The following is a 10,573-nucleotide window of genomic DNA, read 5'->3' as shown; positions in this document are numbered from 1 at the left end:
AAATTAATAACAATAACTTAATACAGTAGAAAAAAACAGGACAACTAAAAATCAAGACTCATGTCGAGTCAAAAGCCAAAGAATAATGAGTTTTCAGATGAATTAAAAATCTGGTAATGTATGTAAATATTAGAAATATATTGTTGGACCGTTCCATTAAAAAATATATGGGAGACTACATGTATTGTTTATATATCTATATATCTATCCATCTCTCTCTCTGTCTCTCTCTATATATATATATTCATTCATACCACATATCACTGCAGTCATCGAATCAACCCTGTGTTCTTCCATCACGGTTTGGTTTGGGGCCGCCACAAAAAAGGACAAAATCCGACTTCAACGGACAGTTAGGACGGCAGAAAAAATCGTTGGCACCGCCCTACCCACTCTTGAGGACTTGCACACTGCAAGAATCAAGACAAGGGCACGGAAAATCCTCCTGGATCCCCCGCACCCTGCCCACCACCTTTTTCAGCCACTCCCCTCAGGCAGACGCTACAGATCCATGCGCACCAAATCCAGTAGACACTTAAACAGCTTCTTCCCTCTAGCCATTAACTCCTTAAACAGTCACTGACAGTCACTCTTCTTGCACCACAAAATGGTACTTCAAAACTACTGGTTACTCTAAAATGGTTCAATGATTTTGTTGTTTACGATGATACTAGTGCAGCGTGTTATACCGGAGACAAATTCCTTGTGTGTTCTACATACTTGGCCAATAAAGATGATTCTGATTCTGATTCTGATTCAAGCCTAACATTTTGGATTACTGGTACTGTAACTCCAAGAATGTTTTTGTTATTACTATTTAGAAGCCGTTGTGAGACAAAAAACACAAATATATCTAAATATGATTGAAGATGATGTGAAGCAAATGACCCTTTCCCGTTTACTGTCACAAAACAATTTTATTAATTTAAATAAAAAATATCCATACAATCGAACAGAACATTAAATTATAACCATTAACTAAACAAAATGTGGAAAAGGTTTTCCAGTTACACGTGATGAAAACAAGCTAAATTTAACTCGATGTCAGGTTTTTGTCTTTTTTTCCTGAGTGAAAAATGTACAAACTTGCTTATGACCTTGCTTTATTCAAGCCACTGGTTAACTATTGTGTGCCCCTTGTTTGTTCTCAAGCTCAGAAAAGGAGCTGGTCATACGATATAAGCGAAGCTTGGTTCTCATGCTGCGCAGACACTGAGAGTTGCGATCCAGGATCTCCTCCAGCTTGTCCACATAGTCCACAAATGCCTATTAAAAAGCAGGAAGTCCATCAGAGTAGCATGAAAGACTTACAAAACTTTCAGTCAATTTGAACTCTTCTGACCATATGAGGCTGCTTGCATAGAAGTGTCTGTTCCTCATGCAGCAAAGGCTCCATCTTCCTCAGTTTCTCCCAGTGGGCCTGGATGACACGCCATCTTGAGTTGAGAAAAGAATTTTGGAATGTCACACGGTAGTTAACAGAAACATAACAAATAAATAATAGCTATGGCAACAGTTTTAGCATTACTAAAGGACTAACTATCCAAAAGTAGGAAAAAAATGGGTTCATTAGTTACTTACACTCTACTTTGTTTTTTATTATTATTTTAACTAATATGAAACCACCGAGTGTCAGAAGTGGCCAATCGAAAGTCCTCTGACACAATGACAAGTGTGACAAAGAAATATAGTCTCTTTTTTGTGTACAGTACTTATTGGCTAATTTGACACCAAAGACAGTAGACTGGAGGCCCAATGTGGTTGGACCAAAACAAAAACCATTGTTCACAGTTCACCTTGGCGGAGATCTTCGCCCTACTGATTGCTAAACTAGATCATATCGAATGTTGTCGGAAGAAAAGTGGTCTCACTATTAACCACCTTTCTATGTACGGAGACATATTCCCTAACTCCTGATTTTGATCTATGTTACTTACTTTGCATGATCCACTGTTATGGAAAACCCTGGGTTGCAGGGTCTTTCTTTCCAGTGCAACTCTGCAGGATCATCCATTTGGACATGATGTTGAGGTTTGCAGGCGTGCTCTGGTTCTGGTGGAGAACGGTCGGTCTGATTTGGTGCAGGGGTTTCACTCTTATTCGAAGAGGGTGTGATGGCTTTCTTTGGTGCACATGAGGCAGGTCCACGTGTCTGCCCTGACGGATTACCCGCATTAGAGGTGGGGGAACGGCGGTCCTTTGGTAGGCAGTGGTCTGTGTCCTCATCCTTTGCATGTGTCAAGCGGTCTAAATTGCACTTATTGGCCAGTTCGGTGTCAGAAAATGGAAGCCAAGGGTCTTTGGGGACACAGAGGTCTGCATCTTCATCCTTTGCATGTATTAAATGCTCCTTTATTATATACTCGTTGGCCACTTTGGTGTCAGAGGTAGGAAACTGCAAGTAAAATTCTCTGTGTTTTTGGTTTGCATGTGTGAGTTGCTCTTTCATTGTGTATTTATTGTCCAGTTTGGTTTCAGAAGTGGGAGAATAGTGATCCATCGGGAGGCGGATTTCGGACTCATCCTTTGCTAGTGTGAGATGGTCCCGTCTGCACTTTCTAGTCAATCTGGTGTCAGAAGTCGGCGGCCTGAGGTAAGTTTTGTCATCTTTATTTTTTGCATGTGTGAGCCGCTCCTTTGTGTACTTTTTGGCCAACTTCTTGGCAGAGGTGGGAGACTGGAAGTCGTTTGGTAGACATAAATCAGCATCCTCGTCCTTTGCATTTGTGAGCTCCTTTGTGTACTTTTTTGTCATTTGAGTGTCAAAAGTGGAAGACTGGGAGTTGAATTGTCTGTCTGTATTCTTTGCATGCATGAGTGGCTCTTTTTCTTTCCCAAGTGACTGGCTATTGATCCGATCTCCTTGAACCAGTAAGGCTGTGGAGACCTCAAGGGGGGAAATGCTCAAGGCATTATCCTGTGATGTTTTTGCTTTATCCTCCACATGTTTGTGTCCCTGAGTATTTTTTAACAGTCTAGGTGGCTTTTTCCTTTCCTGGGGGGTTCGCACTACACTCTTAAGTTCACAAGTTGAGGAGATGGGATGGACAAACTGCACATCCTGATGTGGCAGCTCAACAGCGGGGGAGCCAGAGAGTGTCTTGTGGACCGACATTAAACAGTCCGTCCACAGCCCGTCGAGCGAAGGGTCCATTTCGAGCGAGTCCTCTCCGTTCTCTCCGGAGTTGAAGGACACAGCCGCTGCACCCGCCGCGGGGTCAGCCTGTTGTATATGAGTCAGCCACTTCATATCTACCCTTTGCGGCGCGTCTTTTCCGAACGAATCACTGCTTCCGACCCCGCTGTCGTACACGGTCGGAGAGTCTTTTGAACCGGGACGGGCAGAAAATGCCAGATGTCCGGCGGATGATGCGGAGGAGCAGAGGGATCGGCGGCTAGAGGAAGTTGGCGTGATGGAGAAGGGCATGAACATCTGGAGCTGCTGGTGATAATGTAGCAGGTGCTGCTGCATCTCCTTGTCCACCGTCGCGTCTTCTCCACTTTCTTCTCTTGACTCTTCTGCTTTCTGGTTTTGGCTTCCCTCACTTGGCCTTTCCTGACACGAGAAGTTGGTGCCCCTGTTTTCTTTGTCGCAAACGAGCCGTCCATCGCCCTTTTCCTGTGAGTCCCTTGCGTCTTCGAGTCTGACCCCAAGTTTGACTCTTGCAGATCTTCCCTCCCCATGTCTGCTGCTTTTAGGCGTGGAACAGTCGACGGGACACCCCATGGGTATCCTCTGGGTAGGTGAAATGGCGGCAAAAGACGCTCTGGGTGTCGTCGTCTTTGGGGTCTTAGGGAGACTCTTCCCAATGCCATAACGTTTGGACGGTGGCGTGGTTTTGCATTCTTGTCCTTGGCCGCGACCCCTCAATTCCTTCACACTGTGGAAAATAAAGCAGCAGTTCATTTCTTTGTGAAATAAGTCTTCAGCCTCGGTGTGCGGTCTATCATAACATGTGCAATATAGTCTGTGTTTGAAGCAGACATTTTGGCCAAATTCCATGTTTTCTTTCTTTGACAAACTCCTATTTGAGAATTGGATCATTGTTGACTAAAACAACATAATTTCCCAGTCTGAACACTTACCGATCAGCATATCTCAGCGTGTTCAGAGTGTGCTCTGTGGCAACGTTACCGGGTGAAATGTTGGCAATCATGCAAGTCATGGAGTTGCCAACAAATGAATCTTTCAGGACCTAAGCATTGAAAAGAAAAATCAGAGTTTCATGAACTGGAAATAAAATTTCAGAAAGACTGCATATACTATATGTCTTAGCACCTGAGTAAGTTTGCTTTGTCTGAAAGGTGTGTGCCGCTGCTCTTGATCAAGGGAGCGGATACATTCTTTAAGCTGAGGGAGAGAAAATGAAAAATGACTTCAGGTCTCCCGTTTGTGATGCCAAAATTGTCTAAAAAGCACAAACACTTCACACATGCAATGGTTGAGGAAAGAGCATTTCACTTTGCATTTCTCACTTTTAATGCCAAATTAGTCAAGAAGTACAATGAAAAATAAATGAGCATCGAACACATGTAATGGATAAGGACATAATTTTATCTGTGGTGTCCCACTTCTGACACCATATTGAAAATTAAGTCATCTACATCTTACACTTGCAAAGGATGAGGAAAGACAATTATGACACCCCCCCCCCCCCCCCGCCCACAGACCCTCTGGTTTCCAACTACTGATGCCAAATTGGCCAATAAGTACATAAGGGAGAGTATTGTCGTAGCTTACAGCCAACAGACTCTGGTTGATCTCAGCTCCCTCCATACGAGTCTGCCAGTCTGTTGCTGTGGTATCTGACGCTCGTTCACTTCCCGCCAAGTCAATAAACCACATTCTTAGAAAGAAACAGTACAATATTAGTATACTTGTTTTGTGGTACATGAGTAAAACATGCAGGTAACAGGTTGACAGTAGTGTTGTAGGTCACCTGCCAATGATTTGCTGGTTGGGGGATCTGAGTTGAATCTGAAGCAAGGCGTGAGATCGAGACGAGAGCGGGTTGACGCCACTAACCCTCATTGTGCGTGCTGCTAAACCTTGTGAAATCACCTTGAAAAGCAATATAAAGGGATACAGATGGGATTATTTTATACAGTAGATGCAGAAGGACCCTCATTTATCTTAAAATTAAAAAGCAGTTGTATACCGACCTTCAGCAGTGAGTTGACCGAGTCCACTCTGACGTCATAAAGTCCTGCAATATGCACCACGTTGTTACCATCCTCCCTCACAAACAACCTAAAAAAGATCAAAACAGGAGTTTAGAACATCAGGAGATCAGGGTGGAGAATTTTGACATCTAAAGTACGTCTGGTTTCGCACCTCTGACGCCAAAGTGGCCAATAAGTAATGTCCCATTTGAAGCTAATTTAGAGCCCATGTACCGCTAAATAAAAAGAACACCTTTTCCTGTTGTTGAGCAGGTCATAGAGCTGACGACAGTAGATCTCACAGAAGCTGACGTACACCAGTATCGGGCTGCGTGTTGCCGACAAGTGGGTAAAGATGTCCTGGACCGCCAGCATGTATAAACCCGCTTCCCCAGGAGTGGACCCCATCATGGTATGAGTCTTGCCCGCGCCTGTCTGGCCAAATGCAAAGCAAGTGGCCTTCCCCCTACATATACACATACAACTGGTGTAATTAGTATCATTAGATACTAATCAGAGTCTGTTAAAGCAGGGGAGATCCTTTCAATAATAAAACTTAGCTGAAATGAAATATTACAGTTTGTCAAACTGCTACCATTAAATACAGAGAGAAAGTCTATAGTAGTTGGAAACATCTCTTTAAAAAAAACAAAACAAAAAAAAACGTACAACTGTCCAAGTCAGTAAATGTAAAAACAAAACAAAAAAACTGTTGTAGAAGTGAATTGATAAATATAAGGAAACAAATGGGTAGGTTGACGCGTTACCCATCGAGCATGTGCTGCACCAGAGGATATGCCGTCTTCTTATATACTTCCTCATTAGAATGATCCTCTCCAAAAACTTGGTCAAAGTAGAACGGGTGCTACAAATCAAATCGGATAATGTGACCTAAGCATTTTGGAGACAATAATTGGTGTCTCAGGGTATTATCATTTTAAAATTAAAAATTTGAATTGTCGTACCTGTAGAATGTACTGGGTGAGATCCACAGCTTCTTTGCCTTCTTCCACAATCACGCACTGCTCGCTGGGAGTTATCACCACATCCGTCTGGCCCTTCCTTCTCTCTGCGTGTGTCAGAGGTCGTTTCCTCACGCAAACGATGATCCTAGGCCCATGGGTTTGCCTACAAACAACACAGAGTCCAAATGAAAGAAAATGAAGCAACTACAATTAAATTATGCCATCCCTTTCCATCTGCCTACAAACCTGATGTTTGATACTCAAACAATCATTTCCTTGGGAGGAGTGTGGCAAAATAAAACCATTGCAGATGCTTGAGAATTTTCACGGTAAATCAATATGCTTTCTTATTTTTCGGCATTGGTCCTTAATACAGTAAGCATTATACAGAATATAAAAGTACTTCAGGAATGGCATCTATTAGTAATAAATAAATACAATTTGTAAGTAGAATTACATGTCTATAATGTGTATTTTATTTTATGAGTCTGATCCTAGCTTTCTTTGCCGATTGACCATTAAGGTTATGGCATCCCTTTTTACATCCTTTTCTTACACTTGATCATTCAGAACAGCTGGTGGGTCGTTCACTCGACTGCACAAGCACTCAACTCACTTTTTTGCAGAAACAGGCTGAAGAGGAAGTCCGTAGTTGTACCCTGGTTTTCTCTTGGCTTCGTAAACAGGCATTGGATGACTTGCTTTATCCGTGCACCTCTTGGCTGCAGCTCTGGGTTTTGGGTGCTGCTGGTGGTGATGGTGGGGCGCGACATTCTTTGGGTGTGGCAGCGTGGAGTACGTATTGTACATGGCTAATCGTTTACTAATGTCTGCCCTGGCATTTTTTGGTAGCGTCATGTGGGTACTCTGCAGTGCGGAATGCTTATGGGATGCACCCTGGTCATCTGCCACTTCTCCAACTCTCAACCCCTCCTGCTCCAGTATTTTGACAAGGTGGATTAGCTTGAAGAGGCGGCTTTTATCTTGGGCCGTGTGGATGTCCAGGAGGGGCAGGTCCTCCGAAGTGAGGGCTAAGAGATGTGCTATGTGGCAGATCCCCATTGAAGTGAAGCTGAAAAGGATATGGAGGACAGAGGAATGAGTGCTGATCGGCCCTAGTTGGAATGCAAGATCTTGTAATTACCGCTCATGAAGATGCTGAAGGCCCACCACCTTGAGGCACTCAAACAGGCTCAGTGTCATGATTGGATGATCTTCCACTTGTCTCCACAGACCCTGGCGGGGGTCAGTCACACAAATTTATGATCAATTATGCAATGAAGCGTGAAATCAATACAGTAATTCCACACGTTCGCAGTTCACGATTTACAAGTTAACCTATTCACATCTCAAGTGACAGACAAGCTTTGTGTGTCGGGGAGGAGCTAACTTTAACCTGGGTTTTTAGCTGAAGTAGTTGGGAGAGACTTTTTGCCACGAGTCTGTACATGTGCGCTGACATATTGTTTTAGCCCTTCCATATGCCTTAAACACATTAAGTAAAACACACTTTTTAAACATACGTGAACACAAAGTATTGAAAATATGTGTAGCCTATTTTAGTGCCTGGGTACATGCATGTATTGTAGCGTGTAACGGTCTGTCTGGGAATGAGCTGTGGCTGACAACAGATTCTTTTCTGAGTGTGTTCATGTTTTACTGTTCTGCCAGAGTTCTAAAAACAGATGACAAGTGTATTGGTGACTGTGATGCTCCTTTCCCACATGCAAGGTCCTCACTGTACAGTAAGCGGACTGTAAAAGCCACGATAACCCCAAAGAATCACTTACAAAAAACACTCATATAATGTGGTGGAAACAACGAAACAGAATTTAGCGGGGAACGCTGTATAACAGCGGTCACCAACTATAAATACAGGTAGCTCACCACTAATGGGAAACTGTGATTTCCTTGGAATACTGTGGAAGGTATCATTGGAAAGTAGAAACACTTGCAGAGAATGATAGAAATACATTGTTGCCTCTTGGTTTTCTACCGTGCCATCATTATTATTTATAATGAGAAATCATCAACATGATTGGTGTCTTCAGCTGAATAGATGAATATCTTCAGTACTTAATAATAATTGTAATAAAAATAATTTAGGCAAATATATTATTTCTGAAGTGTGTATCAAACTGGAGTCGCTGATGATGTAGTGGTACCTGACTTGTGTGAGTGCGACGTGGGATCGGTTCCCACTCAGTGATGGTGTGGATGTGGGTGTGAGTGGTTGTTTGTCGCAATATGTGCGCCGCGACTGACTGGTGACCAGTTCAGGGTGTAGTCCGCCTTCCGCCCGAGGTCAGCTGGAATAGGCTCCAGCAATCGAACCACTCCTTTCTCCCGTGACCCTGTTCAGGAAGAGTGGTATTGAAGATGGATGGATGGATCAAACTGGTAATCAGTACCAGTAATCAGTACCCAGAAAGTAGCTCTCGGTTTCAAAAAGGTTGCTGAATTGGGGGATTACGGTATCCATCCATATGCTGTGATGGATCCAAATGATACAAAGCCTCCTACCGCTGCCATGGCAATGTGTCTTTGCTGATTCCCCTCCTTTGTTCTTTCTGTCAGTCAATAACAGTGACCACGATGTCATCAGAAAACTATTTGAGAAAAGCACAGGACAGAACGTGAAAAATATATTACCTGTAATAGTGGCCTCCATTTAAATTGACACAGCCTTTCTCGTTAAATTGACTACATTTTCATCACAAGACTATTGATGCCACACCTCAAGATGCCACAACTCAATGTGAAATAAAAATAAAAAATTATTGATATGCACTGTATTGGATAAATATTGGCTCTGAACCACTCCAGGTGATGTACGTGGCACAATGTGTGTTGTTATATTGTATAGTATTGAAAGTTTCTACAATACAGTAGTGTTGTGACAGTGGAAGAGGTATAAAGAGGTGAATTAAATCAAGTTAATCTCCATTCATGGCCCAGGTACCAAATACATGGCTTGCCACTGACCATATGACAATAGACTGCACAAGCGCAAATATTCACAAACATTTACAATAACAAGTAATAAGATTGGCCATAGTGAAAATCATTTCCTGAACATTTTCATCTGATAGTTGAGCAGTTGATAAGACACTTGAGAGTCATTTCCCCCACCCTTTAATTTCTCAGTTGGCATTTTATATCAATATGACATCAATTGGTGTGGAAGACCGTCACATTGAATGACATCAACTGATGTTGAAGAGTGAATGAAGACTGTCATATTGATGTTGATTGACACCAAGTGACAAGTGGGTTTTAGAACTGGATTTTTTTTGTCATGTAAAACGTAAAAGAAAAAAGAAAATTGACTTACCAGTGTGAGTTTCGTGCAAACAAGATGCACGTTGAAGAAGGCCGAAGAAAAAGCGTCGCACGTTTCCGATGTCCGATGATGTTTGAAAAGTGCACTGGACGTCATACGGGACGTCGTAATATGCGAGCCTTTTGACTAAAAACGATCTGATGGTGCTCATTTATTGCTAGCGCGGGATTAAAAGACGCATTAAGTCGCTCCCTTGTGACAGTTTGCGTTATCGCTATTTCCCCACACTTGGGTCTCCATGGCGACGTTCTCGAAGTTGATAATCCAATAAAATACGATTAGATCAATTAGTCACGAAGTTTTAAGAGATTTACATTGCATCGATTAATGCGAGTATTCTGATTATTATTGCTGCTCAGAACGTTTATAAGAACGTTATTATTGTATCAAAGGAAACACATTAACGCTCAATATTTGTTTTCAATTATGATACAATGCAAACAGTCCGCCGCGGTCGCCTTGTGTTTCTGCCGGACGAAATTAAAGGAGTTGCTCACTCTTTTCGCCGGGTGCATGAACGTCTAAAATGAACCTGGACTCACGGTGACCGTTTGCGGTTGAAGAAAGAGGGCAGACATCTAACGTTACCACTCCTATTAACAACTTCAGTTAGATTCTTTTATCAATGCGTGTTTTTACGCTAGGATCTCTGTATGAGGTATTAGGAGTCTCGAGGCGAACGAACTTTTAGTGTATTTTATCACAATATCGTGAACCATGACTTACGAAGTTATGTTTGCACATCATAGATTGTTGATGCGCAAATATAATAAATTTCCTGGCATTTTTCCTCATAGCCTTTGCTTCCATTTCATTATTCATGGTTCTGACAACATAATGTAGACGACCATTTAAGTATAGTTTGGGAGATATACATTCTGAGATAACGATTATAATCACAATGAAGATATTTAGTTCTTAACAAGAGAAAAATTTTGAACCAAAATTGTAGACTGACCTTCACCCGTAGCCATTGGTACAACTATACGCCACGAGCTGCAGAGAAACCAATGTATCCGAGCCAGTTGCTTTATCAAGTGGCAACGTAAGATGGCCGCCGGAGACTTCAATTAAATTACGCATCCAGGTTATTTTTACGCGT

General features: G+C 42.4%; 1 protein-coding gene across 6 annotated transcripts; it reads right to left on the bottom strand.

Moving 5' to 3' along the window:
- Nucleotides 1–907: 907 nt before the first annotated feature.
- LOC127602009 (uncharacterized) lies at nucleotides 908–10,436 on the bottom strand. 6 transcript variants are annotated; one of them, XM_052067806.1, is made up of 16 exons: nucleotides 9,463–9,607; nucleotides 8,553–8,737; nucleotides 8,294–8,482; nucleotides 7,273–7,364; nucleotides 6,745–7,200; nucleotides 6,129–6,291; nucleotides 5,931–6,028; nucleotides 5,417–5,629; nucleotides 5,164–5,251; nucleotides 4,941–5,062; nucleotides 4,742–4,847; nucleotides 4,280–4,351; nucleotides 4,087–4,196; nucleotides 1,938–3,881; nucleotides 1,343–1,436; nucleotides 908–1,266 (listed from the first exon to the last, which is right to left on the bottom strand). In XM_052067806.1, exons 4-16 carry the CDS (start codon nucleotides 7,329–7,331, stop codon nucleotides 1,120–1,122), a joined length of 3,672 nt encoding a protein of 1,223 aa, XP_051923766.1. In that variant the 5' UTR covers nucleotides 7,332–7,364; nucleotides 8,294–8,482; nucleotides 8,553–8,737; nucleotides 9,463–9,607; the 3' UTR covers nucleotides 908–1,119. The 6 variants fall into 6 exon arrangements, with proteins under 6 accessions (XP_051923766.1, XP_051923768.1, XP_051923767.1 ...); XM_052067808.1 differs by having other exon boundaries at nucleotides 8,652–8,737; XM_052067807.1 differs by having other exon boundaries at nucleotides 8,553–8,698; nucleotides 9,463–9,554.
- Between the last annotated feature and the right edge of the window lie 137 nt (nucleotides 10,437–10,573).

This window comes from Hippocampus zosterae, chromosome 6 (assembly GCF_025434085.1).
Source record: "Hippocampus zosterae strain Florida chromosome 6, ASM2543408v3, whole genome shotgun sequence".
Taxonomy (NCBI): domain Eukaryota; kingdom Metazoa; phylum Chordata; class Actinopteri; order Syngnathiformes; family Syngnathidae; genus Hippocampus; species Hippocampus zosterae.
This window is presented reverse-complemented; position numbering and strand designations above follow the sequence as displayed.

Bases quoted from the DNA above. Each gene is read 5' to 3' on its own strand.
- LOC127602009 (XM_052067803.1), bottom strand. From the start codon at position 9,622: ATGAGCACCATCAGATCGTTTTTAGTCAAAAGGCTCGCATATTACGAC. The intron at 8,699-9,462 runs GTAAGTCAATTT...ATTGACTGACAG, and splicing joins TTTGCACGAAACTCACACTG to AAAGAACAAAGGAGGGGAAT. The intron at 5,630-5,930 runs GTAACGCGTCAA...GTGTATATGTAG, and splicing joins GTGCAGCACATGCTCGATGG to GGGGAAGGCCACTTGCTTTG.